This window comes from Embiotoca jacksoni, unplaced genomic scaffold (genome assembly GCF_022577435.1).
Source record: "Embiotoca jacksoni isolate LCO1_2020_lvr unplaced genomic scaffold, fEmbJac1.0.p SCAF_8, whole genome shotgun sequence".
NCBI lineage: Eukaryota > Metazoa > Chordata > Actinopteri > Embiotocidae > Embiotoca > Embiotoca jacksoni.
In genome coordinates this window covers 7,188,437-7,202,194 of record NW_027185436.1, presented here as the reverse complement: position 1 = coordinate 7,202,194, position 13,758 = coordinate 7,188,437, and the positions used below count along the sequence as shown (strand labels likewise).

Genomic DNA, 13,758 nt, shown 5'->3' with positions numbered 1-13,758 from the left:
TGTCACAAGACGTCTCACGTGATCGTCAAAGCTGCGCGCCAGTGCGCAGTCATGGATGCGCGGTAAAGTGCGGTGTTACGACAGCGTACAGAATTGGGGGGAAATTATTCCCTTCGCCGCTAGATTAAAATAAAAGGAAATGTCACTCATCATATTTTTTTATGATTTCAATTTCCAGAGACTGTGACCTCACAGAGAGTTTCATTATCTTGCGAAAAAGGTGCGCAGAGTGAGTCTCTCAAAGTGCAGCAGTCACTACGGAATGAGGGTTGGACAAATTCTGCAACCAATGAGCAAAAAGCACATTTACTCATGTAAAGCCGTCATTTCCAAATTTATTAACATAGATATTAAATGCACTTTTTCTGGTGCCATCCAGAAACAGTAGTTTATTTTTTATTCTGTCACAGCCCCTCTTCATCTGCATTTTGGAAGGACATAAACAGGTTTATTTATAAGAACACTGGATGTTCAAGTACGCCAAAACCTCTGAGTTATATGACGAATTTAAGTTAGATTTCTCAATCAGTAATATTTTTCTGTTTGAAATTTTGACAGATAGCCTACTTTACCTGTATCGCAAAAATGAGATCATGCAGTTCTTTTTTACAGAATTATTTTTAGCTCCTGATTAAGTTTGCCGATATAGAACTTGTTGATATAATATCTATTTGTTAGCCTTATACACTTTTTATATTTTATTTGTTTACTTTCTTGTATCTCATTAGATTGATATTTAATCCTTTGTACTCATTGGAGCCTTCAATTGCCCAAACATGTCCAACCTCCACCACCAGATGAATATCTGTTCATAATGTTCCACAGAGACAGACAGAGAAAAGGAGAAAAAAACACACAAAAGTAGACACTAACGAATTATTAAGCACCTGAAAATAATGTTTACTGAGTGCTTTAAGGTAGATTATTGTACTATTTCTGTTTTATGCTATTGTGTTCCCATATTCCACATCATTTTAGCAGAAAATATTTACATTTATCCTTATTTAGTTATCTGCTGCACTTTCACATAGACTACACAAATCAACCTGATATCAACTTCTGCATGAAATGTGCCGAACTGTTATTGGTTAAAGAATTACATCACATATTTAAAACATGAGCTCCACTCTAACCAAATACATGACAAAAGGCTACTTATAAATTAATACATAATAATTGTCCGCTGATGCGATTAACACTTTTGTACATCTTATTGATGTCTTTTTCAAACATTGTATAAGTTTTGTGGTTGCTAGTTGCTCGATAAAATCATTTGAAACAATCATAATAAAGTCAAATCTAATCTAATCTAATATCCTAACGCTTTAGCCACCAGTTTTAAATGCTAAATGTAAAATGTAGCCTTTAATGCTGGTAATCTATAAATGAATGCTTACAAGTTTCTCACTCCCTGATTTAACCCTGTAAACCCTAGAGGCCCCCAATTGGGGGCCAGGAAGAAGAGTTAGCAAAACTATTATTAAAATATGGACATATATACTGATGTTTACACATCTGAACAAATCTCACAAGTGTTCCCTTTATTATTAAAAAAAAAAAAGTTTTATAATTTTTTTTTTATTGTGGTTGCAGATATACTCTTTTTTATTATGGGTATGCAATTTTCAAGCAGAAGCCTAAAAAATAGGTGTGTTTTTAAAAGGTTAATAAAAAATGTGTTGTTGAGATGTTACAAGGTCATTCAAGTTTTTTTTTTTTAATGACATCAGATGTTTCAGATTGTCTGCAGCCCGTCCCTAGAAATAGGTCCTCACCTGGTCAAATGAGTTAAGAGTTTTAAAACACCCAAATTTTTTGTTATTATCAGCTTAAACAGACACATAAAACATCAGTAAACAATTTATGAAGTTCTGATCTTTAACAGTTACAATTTACAGTATAAACACTCAATTAGGGGTCTCTTTATAAAGCAGTACAACTTAGTAACATCATGTTTCACGACATGGTCTCTATCTACCTGCCACACCTGTCACATACAGTATTATCAAAAAAGACTATATAAATGGAAGTTAAAGTGGATTTCCAGGTCATAATATACTGAAGCTTTTATCAAATTTTGTTACATGTGCTCTACCAAATACGCATTGAGAATATATGAAGATTAAATGAGCCAAACACACAGCTTGAGTTTCGGCAGTTTATTATGTTGAAAAAGAAGAGAGAAAAAAAAAAAAAGTCATGCACAGACGAAAATTAAAAGAATTTTTTGATAAGACATGACAAATCATTTAAAAATATTTTGCATACAAAAAGGAAAAAAAAAATCATTTCAGCATATATATATCCATATTTATGTTACACAGCCTATCTGCAATATAATAATGTTCTGTAATGTATCACTCTCAATACTGTAGCAGTAGCAGACATATTCCAATTTTCTCTACTGACTGATTTCTCTATTCTGGAATAACTAAACCAGTAGGACTGTCCCAAAATGTCACTACATGCCATGCTTTCTCTTTAGAGTAAACACTTCAGTCAGTGAAAAAACTTCAGTTAAAAACTGACACAGAGCTGTACTGGAGAAGCTGAACGTTAAGAGCAAACCTTCAGTGAGGCAGAAGGAATGTACCACTGACAAATAAATACTTAATTTTTCCTTCAAACAGAAAAAACAACAACCCCAAAAAAAAAAAAATTATTTAACACGAAAAACAAAGAGATTACACCAGAACAAGGAGTGTCAAATCACACAGTACCTTCAAGATGTATAGATCTCATAAAAGTAATTTGAGGTTTTGGTAAACAGATTGCATCACAGTAAACATTGGCTGACATCTGCAGTCTCAGGATCTCGCTGCCACTATTTGAAGGAGGGTAAATTTGGCACTTTTATGCTGATGTCACCAATGTTGATGTTTCTGGGCATTTCCGGGAGGTTCATGTTCTTTACAGCTGATACGGCACGAGCAGGCGCTCCTGCAATACCGGCCTATACACACACACAGACATACACACACACAAACACAAAACACACACAAGGAGGGTTGATAAGATACAAACCAGTAAAGCATAAAACATGCTGTTCACGACAAGACACTGAACAGTGAACACTGGACACACACACACACACACACACGCACACACACACACACACACACACAGTGCTAAACAGAGTACTAGACAAAATAAACAGTCAACTGCTGACAAAATGCAAAAGCACTGACAGCTACTGAGACAGACAACATGTGCAAATGTACATTCAGATGCCTTCATAGCTTCGTATGCACATGCACTATTTGTTTCTAGAATGATTTACATCACAACCAGAGCCAATTATGAGTCAACTGTGAGGACATACTGTACTCCACCACTCATTCACTAATTTGGATGGACTGAGCAGTACTGGACATTCATCAAATGGACAAAAGGCAGCATTGCTTGGAAAGTGAACACACCGGACTCTTGAGGACCAATAAGGGTAAAAATGCGAGGAGAGAATTGGGTAAAGCAGAAAAATGGATTTGGATATGAAGACGGAAAGTGATGTTTGGATAGATAGCTGTGTATAGAATGTGTGGGTCAAATTTGAGAAGACATAATGTGAGCTTTAGCCATAATAATACAGGTGATGCTGTACCTCTAGTGGGTGGAATTACTGCTGGAAAGCCTACACATCACAGTGGCTAACATTTTTCTGTCTGAGTTCATATTTGTGAATAGAGGGACAAGAAAATTGTGCCATTTACACGTCTATCATGTTCACTACTGATGACATGAGAAGGTTGTAACAATACTGTATATTAAACTGCAATGGGAGCTCTATTCTGAGGGACAGCGGAGGCACTTCACTCTAACACAATGAATCTCAATGTGAAACTGTTTTCAAAAAATTTTGTGTCTTTAAGAAAAACAACAAGGACGTTTACCTTTTTTTTGGAATTTGAAAACACATCCTTAGTGAACGGTTTGATGTTTTTGTCTCAAGTGTCAGCAGACATTTGAGAATCACTGCAGTTAGAGATCCCCCAAATGAATCTTTAGCAGACAGACCCAAAAATGCCCCCAAAAGACTGTGTTTGTCGCCTCTCTTCCAAAAACACTGAGATCAACACCCTTATAAATCGTCTACTGATATGACACACACAAACTATGTCTGGAATGTAGATTAATCCACTTCACTTTTTCACAAGGTTATTTCAATGGAGCAATTGTCTGGGGGGCATTTCTCCCTCTGCCAGGAACCAAGGAGACTTGTCATACTGAAAGATGACCCTGTTGTTAACACAGAGGAATGCTGATCCAGCACATGGTCGCAGTATTCAGGAGTCAGACTCCAGATATTTTTTGCCTCCCGGGGGGTCTCCTGCAGACCTACTGTGCCAGTCCACTGTTGTGCGTTTTTAATCAAATGCTGTGTGACTAAAATGCACAGAAAAAGTAACTCCAGGTGTGGAACACACAACAGTGGCTTGATTCTCTGCTCTCTGTAAGTCAGAGAGCATTTACAAAGTTCGACCAGTGCCAAATATCTAATCAGTGAGGGATGTCAGTACTCAAGAATAATGTGATAAAGTCAAGAAGACAAACTGTATATACTTTAGAGCAAGAAACATTCAGCATTTGAGGAAATATGCTTATTTCTCACTTTATTACCAAACAAAATACAGAGGTCCGACCGATTAATCGGTATCTGGTATCGGTTGGACTCTAATCAGTACCATGTTATGTTATGCACTTTATGAAAACAGCTCAGCATATGGACAAGAAACCCAGAGAAATTTAAATGTATTAGTTTATTTTAGCTTCTTGCTCTGTCCTACCAGCATCTCTAAAGCTCACAGCACAAAACATGAAGTATAAAAGCAAACAATTCGCCGTTAAATGTGAGGTTATGTGCCGGACTATTTCTTGGCTTTGGGGTCAATCTTGAGAGGCAGATCTGGATCTGGAGCGAGAGTGGGAGGCAGAGCGCTTGTCTGGGGACTTTGAGAGATCTCGCTCCTTGGTGGAAGGCCATTTTGAAGCAGTTTTCTCGTATCTGCTCTCTGAACGGGACCTTGAGCGGCTTCTAGACTTCTTACTGGAAGATTTCTCCTTGGACTGACTTCGGGATTTACGATCCGCTTTGACTTTGGATCCGCTTTTGGAGCGTGATTTGCGAGTGTCTGGGTGAGAGCGAGACTTTCTGCTATTTCGTGTCTCTGCTGAACAAAATAGTTGAGTACAATCCCTCACAAACGGCACACTATCGTTGTTGCACTTACTTTTTTGTAGGAGATAAAGAAACAATATGAAACCTTTTAAGTAGTGGGCTTTAGAGGCGCTCATAGGTGAGTTTTGTGAGCGTTTGACAAAGCCGAGCAAGATGTTTCCCTGCTGCTAGCCTCTACGCTAGTTCTAGTTAAACAGTACTCATCATCCACACATGAAACTAGCATCAATCTACTCATCAAACTCTCGACAAGGAAGGGAATACGAGTATTTTCAAAATGTCAAACTACAGCTACACTGCAGCATTTTAGGTTAAAGAAATGTTTATAGTCTCATCTGGACAAAAATCGAATAAAATTATTCAAATATTTGCTTAAAATGTGTTTTGAAATGCTAAACTAGAAAATTATTTAAAAAAATGCCCTTCAAAGGAATTTTAAAAAAAAAAGAGAGTTGAATCATTTCCTCTGACAAAATGCACATTTACCAAATTTAATGCATTGTGTTCCTCGCTAAAAAGAGAAATGGCAACATTTTTGGGTCTGCCATGAAAGATTCCTACTGCATGTTAGTGACGTCAGTTAACTATTACATGGAGGGCCATATGGAGAGACTGAAGGGGGAGTAAACTTCAGTTAAGGTTACAGTACTTGGTTGTAAATTTAGCAGTACCTGTGTCTACCTGTCCTGCCTGGTAGACTGAAAGATAAACGTCTGTAAAGAGAGAGAAGAATGGAAAGAACTGGACAGGGTCAGGAAAAAGAGGAATGAGGAATGTTAAAGCAGATTAAAGTAATTACAGTTTATCTCCACAGAAAAGTGATAGGACCTATCATACACCACATCTGTAGATGCAAAAGTGATACTCGCCCTTCTCCCACAATTATTCTTTATGGCAAATTATAAGGATTTTAATTGAAAAGAATCAGTTTGATGAAGAAACACTAACTCTGTTTTATTCTTTGCCAGTTTGGAAGAAGAACAACTCGTTCCTTGTTCCCCAGACACTGCCCTGTAAATGAACAGTGTCAGTTTAAATTAGCACCTGTGTGAAAACACAAACGCTGTGGTCTACGGTAGGTCCAAGAGGGAAGAGACAGAGCAGCTCTGGTGACTGTAGAACAGTAGAAGACTCTGCTTACAGGAGGTCAATCAAAAAGAGAAGATTCTGTCTGGTTAAAAGCACACAATGCAGCGCAGATTATTAAAATAGGTATACTTTGTTAATGCTTTTTTTTTTTTTTTTTTTTTTTTTTTTTTTTTTTAACTTTACCCGTTAGAGCACACAACTGAAAAGCCGGTGGAAAAGCCGGTTAAAAACCTGACAATGCAACCCTTCACTTTGTCATGTAAGCAAACAAAAATGCACCAAATTTTTACAAAATTATGGTTTTCTGTCACTGTTTCTCTTTGTCAAAGTGAAAAGGATTCTCCAAATACACCGACTCAGTGTTTAGACATTACTGCAGTGTGGTGTCAGTAACTTCTAAACAAAGCCAAATCATTAGTGCAGTTATGTTTTGAGGGCTAAAATCCACACAATGCAGAGCAAAAAGGATGTCATGAAATTGTCTCTGGCTGTCTGTCCGATTAAAACTTTCCAATAAAGTAAATGAAAGTTTATCTGCTAGCAGAAGCTGCATGGAAAGCAAAGCAATGTCCTTGCATAGAGCAAATATCTAAGCGAGGACACTGACTTGTAGGGGCTACAAACACATTAGAAAAGCGTTTACTCCAACATGGGTAGCATATAAAATTCACATTCTCCTCTCAAGAAAATGAGCATGTAAAGAAACAGCTTGTTTTCTTTACTGTATGTCAAATTTAAATGATATGGGAGATTTAATGGTCACGGATTCTGGAGGTGCATTGGAACAATGGTACTGTTAAGTCTCCATAGTAATGGCAGGAGTGATGACTATGGTACTGTATTTTATACTGAGGGATACAGGAGAGAATATGTCGAGTCTTGATCTGCGTTGAGAGCAGCGCAGCAGCGAGCGAAGAGGCCGGAAAAAAAGAGCACAAACACTCAAGAGTAGGTAGGGAGCATCCACAGGGTCACTGGAGAGAGGCATGCAGGGTGCAGCATACACACATGCCTGCATACTGTATACAACATCTCAGAGTTGGGAGGTACAGTCAAGTCATACACGCAGCGAACTGGCAGGGTCACGCTTACCTCCGACTTCTCCATCTTGTTCTGGGCGTCCACTTGCATGATGATTTCGTTCATGTTGGTCTCCAGCACCATGCCGCCCATCACCATCTCTGCCAGAATATTGTGGACCTGAGGGAAAATAAGACGTGTGCATGAGCATTTTTCCAACTTTTTTTTTTGTCTGATTCTACAGAAGGTCACATGATAATACTATTTTTGTTGTGTTGTCTTACTTTTCAGTGCAATTTATTCCTCAATCCACAAATTATACTTTTCAACCACCAATCAGTCACTTATAATAACAATAAAGGACAAAATTAAATCATAATTACAGTAGGGCTTCAACTAATAATTGCTTTTATTATCAATTAATCTGCTGATTATTTTCAAAATGAATAGCTGGATTTTTGGTTTCGTAGTAGATTCCCAGGGATTTAAATGACATTTAAATTGCTTGTTTCATCCAAGCAGCAGCCTCAAATCCAAAGATGATCGGTTCACTATCAAACATGATATGGAGAGGGGGCACATTTGGGAGGCTCAAGCTGGGAACGTTTGACATTGTTGCATGAAAAGTAACTTGAAAAAAATGATTAATCAACTAACAAAATGATTAAAAAAAACTATGAATTACCTAACCAATTCATTAATTATTGAATGTATTAATAAACTTTTGCCCTCAGCCCTAAATTGCAACGTTAAGAAGTCACACGATCAGTCACATGATGTGTTACAGCTCAAGACATCAGATAAGCGTGGCTCTATAATGTGAAGCAATAATGACTCAGACATAAATTTAGAACTGATTGCTTTCATTGTAGGACGAGGCAATTTCAAAGCTAATACATTCAAACAGTATTACAAGCTACATTGCAGAGAGATAAAGGAGTATCCTACCTTGTCCACATGGAAAATTAAGTCCAGCTCACAAACATTCTCAAAGCATTTGTCCAGGGTTTCCACAAATACCTGAAGAAAAACACAATGCAGACTTGCCATTGATAGTTAACACAAAAACAAATCCAGAAAGACAAAAAGTACATGGCTAAATATGGCAAAGATCAATTCGTGCTTTCTGCATCTGCGTGTCTGCGTTGGTTTATGTGACGGAAATTTCATCATCTGCCTGAAATTTGTGACTGCATGGACTGTAGGACAACATGCACAGTGACTGCATGCACTGGAAAAATAAAACAGATGTTTATTTCAAAGAGAGAGAGGCTGCGCGAGGAGCGACACCGCTCCACATCTTTATAATTCATCATCAGAGGAGTACAAGGGCAAACAGATGGCATTAATCTCATGGTGAAACTGCTCTCCTTGAATATGCCACCATCACTTTAATAACTCTAGGCCGCCACGTCCATCATTGTGAAGAGATAATCTGCATTACATGCAGACATGAGAACAATGGAGTCTGTCCGATTGTAATTGACATACTCGCTGGCGGACTTTAAAGGTGCTTTGATTTGTACACGCTTTCCATTGACCGCGCTCCAAAAACTCCCCAAAAATCAGGTGCTATGCCCCTGTGGTGGGATGGGAACAATGAACTGTGGCTCACGTGTAGGTAGCAGAACAAAGCGGACGCGGAAAAAGTATTATGAATGGAACCGAGTCCGCAGTCCGCTGTCTGCTGTCCAGGTTCAAAATTAACGTAAGTCAGCACACGCAGATGCAGAAACCATGAACTGGCCTGAACAGATACACTGTAGTTTCCTAAACTTTTACCTGGATTAAGTCTAAAATTCCTAGTTCACTCTCTGAAGAGTCGACACAAAACACAAAGTACAGCGTGGCGTAGTGTCTGTAGATCAATTTGTAGTCTGATCCTCCAATCAACCTGAAACACAGGAGACAAGGAAACATGTGGACCATCAACACAGCAACCACAGTCTACTGTACATCTACTTCACCTTGATTTCCACTGTTCTCTCAGACACAAAGACGGTAAAGAACAACAGGATGTTTTTAGTCGCGTGTCGACACATGTAAAGATAGGACAGAAGATATACTAACGAGAGGACATGAAAGGTAGTGCGTATCACATCTGTTGGGTTTGTTAAGAAATCAGTCTGTTTCTGTGACCACAGGAAATGTTTTAACCCTTACTGAATCCTGCGTAATAACCCAGATATTTGAAACACTTTTTAATATTTGATTACTGTGATATCCCACTTATAAATGCTTGATTTTTTAAAAATTGTATAATATTTACTATAATTTGATTGTGATGCCACAGAGAGAGAGAGAGAGAGAGAGAGAGAGAGAGAGAGAGAGAGAGAGGTAACAAGTACAAGAGCAAGTGTGAGCAGTGGAGTTTCCGAGGTAAAACAACACCTAGTTCCTCATTCATGAATGATAAATGAACATCAGACAAACACTGTTACTATCGATTGTCATTCATGAAGCCCTCTGCGCTTTCCTTTTAGAGTGAAATTAATTCCTGCGATGTAGCATCGGAGTAAACTGTCCGACGAAGTGTTTACCTCCACTCACTTTAAACCTGCTTCTTTAGCATCAGCCACTTAAACAGGCCTTTCCAAACTCAAGCGTCTCATAACTTACATTCCTCCTTCTAGGAAATTACACACGTTCTCGTCTCTTTTTGAGACCAAGTGGAAGGTTTCCCTGATGATCTGCTGCTCTGTGTCTTCACTCTGCAAGATGAACGAGGAAACAGAGGTGGTTAAACAAAGACAAAGATGGTTCCTTTTATGTACTTAATTGCTTTTCTTTTTTTTCTTTTTATTCTATTTTTCTTGGGTACATGTATTAGTAAGGAGTAAAAAAAATTTTTTTTTTAAAATGTATATACTAATATACAGTTTTCATACACACAACATATCCCGCAGGCTACAGAGGCAATTATTTTATCGTGAAAACTGAACAAAGGCAAACTCATCTTATAGTTTGCCAATGGATGAGATTCTGTTTGAAACATCAAATATCCTCAGGCACGGCTGGACTAACTAGCAATGGATTGTTTTATGGCTTAAAAGATAAACAGATTTTAGGTGATAAAAATTCAAATGAAAAATCAAGGCGTCTAAAAGACACATTGTCTGACGTTTTAACCCCACCAATCAAACTCTTGGATTGTTTGCAGCTTTAATGCTGAGGAAGCCCCGTCAAAGGGTGTTAATGCCGTCTCAGGGTCCATCACAGGTCAGTGAGCACAAGGAGGGAGGAGGGCGGTCAGTATGCAGCTGGCTGGAAGGAATGAATTCGGTCATGGGACTTGCAGGATTACGCTACTCCCAGCTTTATCATACAGTGGTAAACAGGCACAGCAGTGAGACTGAAAAACGGTAGCGACTTTAAATTTTCTCATTAACAGGTTTCTTGTGTCAACAGTTTGAATGGACTCTGGATCTCATGGCCCTCTCTGACCCACATTTGACCTTTTGAACCTGAAGCTTTTACTCTAAATCTTGGGAAAAGTTTGAACAGTAGCACCACTGCTCCTCTCAAATTTCAATGCAGGATACATTTCTTGCTGTGGTCTTATTGTAAACTGTCAAATAAAGGCAATAAATGTCAGAGAAAGTTACTTATAAATGGCTTTAAACACATATAGTGCTTATATAAGGACATTTTAACTGCTCGGAAGACATTTCATATTATTACAGCTGTGTTTTTTTCATTATATGCTCATACCCAAGCCTCTGTGGGCACAAGAAGAATTACACTTGGAGCTACTATACAATAAAGTGTTTCTATACAGCTAATAAATACTAGATAGGGAGATGAAAGTAAAGTGTTACCAGACTTTTAAAGCTACTTTATAATACTGTGATTACATAGGCTGTATTTTAACAGAGATTTGCAGTGTCACTTTTGTTTTGGACAATGACCCACTGTCGTCACCGCCATCACATAAAATGCATCTACCAAAGAAGCTGTCAATCATTCACCTGCCTTTTTTTTTTAAATTCAAAACACAAGCAGACAAACAATCTCGTGGATGTCCAGTTTGTTTGACAGCTCATGTTGTTTAAATTGCAGAAGGAGAAACTCTCCACTGCTACACAACAATGAAGGACACTTTAGTGTACTTGCTGATGGGAAGTGAAGTTTTATGTGGTGTGGATTTGTGCGCGCACACATTTCACTCTGCTCTCCCCGACGTGTCGCCCTCAGATTGGACAGATGCTTCGGCTTTATGTCTAACCCAGTAGGCTGACTCTAACTAACAGAACGACGCCTCTTCAGCTCTGCCACTCAACACGCACACAAAAACACATCATGCTTCACTTTCTTATTTCTGTCTGCATAAACACAAACACCAAACTATGGCCCAGTTTTAACAGTAAACTAACTTAAATAAATAGTTTTCACAGCTGGCAGTATGTATGAAATATGATATCCTGCCAGCCAGTAAGCTGACACCTTAGCTGGTAATATAACAGATGGTGTCTTCATAGCCTCCTTATAATCCAATCAATTACAATTTATCCTCCTGGAATACAAACACACTCATGTCCTTCTCAATACACAGATTATACAACAAGTAAAATTAAACTGAGGGACTGTTTTCATTAGGAAATAATCTGCTGATTTCTTTTATGGATTTAGGTCTATAAAATGTTAGAGAACGTTCCATCACAGTTGTCTAAAGCCTTGTTTTGTCTGACCAACAGTTCAAAGATCTCTAATTTACAATAATAGAAATACCATCAAATCATCAGATTGGAGGATGCAATAATGAAGATACTTTTTTCTTTAACTATAACATAAATAATGAATTACTTCTCAAAGTTTTCAATTTTCTTATTCTACTGAAGAACTAATCAAATTAATCAATTGTTTGTTTGTGTTTGTGCAAAGTACAAGGAACACAGCTTTAACTTTGTTCTCCGTTTTGTTGGTATTAATTTATATTTTTTTCTAGAAAATGTCATGCAACAGTAAAACAAGAGTTTCTCAAAGCCTATAAGGTGACATTGTCAAATGTCTTTATCCAAACAGCAGACAGATATCTAGAGCTGAATTGTTCAGTGGAAGGAATCGAGTGAGACAAAATTAATCAGCGACGATTTTGACAATAGATTTTTGATCATTTGATTCTGCAGCTCCTTGCCTCTTACATCTGAGGATGTGCTGCTTTTCTTTGTTTATATGATTGTGGAGTACATATTTCTAGGAGTCGGACAACAGAAGCAGTTTAAAGATGCCACCTTGGCCTGTGGGAAAGTTTGTTTAGCATTTTGGTTTAGCTGACTGATCAATAAAATAAGAAAATGATCTGAATCTAGTTGGAGCTCTACTAAAATCCAAAGAAAAATGAGAATCAGTAAATCCTCACTTGACATACTGCAAGTGTCTTTGATTTTTAAAACTCGCATGACATCATGTTCTGTCAGTCAACTCATCTGCTCTCACTGGAGCAGATAATTAACCTAGTTGCCTGGTCAAGGCGCTGTGTACTCCACTTTGTTATTGTAAAACCAGTATTAAACAAGAGGCTGGCAGCCAGCATTGAGATATACAGTAAATCCAATTATGAGAACAAGCCAACACAGCTTGTCCAGCGAGGGATATTACATAAGCTGTCATTGGTTACCTACAGCCTGAGGTTACCTACAGAGTAGCTCCACCAGGTAACACCACCCTAAAGTTAATGGAAACAAGGCTAAATGGCACCAGCTGTGGTGAGAGGCTGGAGTGAGCACGAGTCACTCACAAGGGCGTTATTAAAGTCATGTGACACAAACAATGAACTCACCCACAGCTGGATCCTGCATGCGGACTGGATCCAGCTGTGGGCGCAGTCCTATTCATACAGGCTCGGCAGTAATGTGATCGCCTCGCTTCGGCTTGCACACGTTTAATTATTCATATTGTTAAAGGACAGCGTGGATCCGACTGACATCTCAGTCACCAGGATCGGTGTGTGAGCACATCACTCAAGCACACACTCCATTCAGACAGTATGCAACAGCGTTACTGTACATTTTCTTCCTCGCTCATACTGATTGCATAAGAAAACATGAAATAAAGTATGTGAACAGCCACAGCTTGACATTTTAAATTCACTTTTTCCATCGTGGCCTATCGATCCTACAAAATGCACTGTAAAATGTGGAAATGAATAACATTTTCAAAAAGAAAAGGGTGTTGTTACTCACATAATGCTCGTAGAATTTAGAAAGCCTTGGTTTCCCATGGTTGTTGAATATTAAAATGGCTTTTATCATGATTGTAGGTGAACAGAGTGACGCGGGGAGCAGAAAGGGAGCAGTCTATCAAAGACTGATGTCTGTCCGCCCAAATCTGAGGGGGATTGGGGTTTAAATCCCGTCTCGATTTGAGGTTAGCACGGGATGGCTTCGAGCTACACGCTGCTACTCCTCCATCGTCTCTTTACGGAAATATTCCACGTCAAAGAACCAGTCATGCTCGCCTCCTCCTCCTCCTTC

At 38.4% G+C, this 13,758-nt stretch overlaps 1 protein-coding gene across 3 annotated transcripts; it reads right to left on the bottom strand.

Annotated features, from left to right (window-relative positions):
• Window positions 1-2,144: 2,144 nt before the first annotated feature.
• Window positions 2,145-13,758, bottom strand: ap3s1 (adaptor related protein complex 3 subunit sigma 1). Of its 3 annotated transcripts, XM_069138341.1 has the most exons (7): window positions 13,468-13,758; window positions 9,905-9,996; window positions 9,068-9,179; window positions 8,234-8,305; window positions 7,358-7,465; window positions 5,848-5,889; window positions 2,866-2,953 (listed from the first exon to the last, which is right to left on the bottom strand). In XM_069138341.1, the coding sequence occupies exons 1-6, from the start codon at window positions 13,534-13,536 to the stop codon at window positions 5,854-5,856; spliced, it is 489 nt and encodes a 162-aa protein (XP_068994442.1). In that variant the 5' UTR covers window positions 13,537-13,758; the 3' UTR covers window positions 2,866-2,953; window positions 5,848-5,853. The 3 variants fall into 3 exon arrangements, with proteins under 3 accessions (XP_068994441.1, XP_068994442.1, XP_068994440.1); XM_069138340.1 differs by lacking the exon at window positions 5,848-5,889 and having other exon boundaries at window positions 2,145-2,953; XM_069138339.1 differs by lacking the exons at window positions 2,866-2,953; window positions 5,848-5,889 and adding an exon at window positions 5,896-7,149.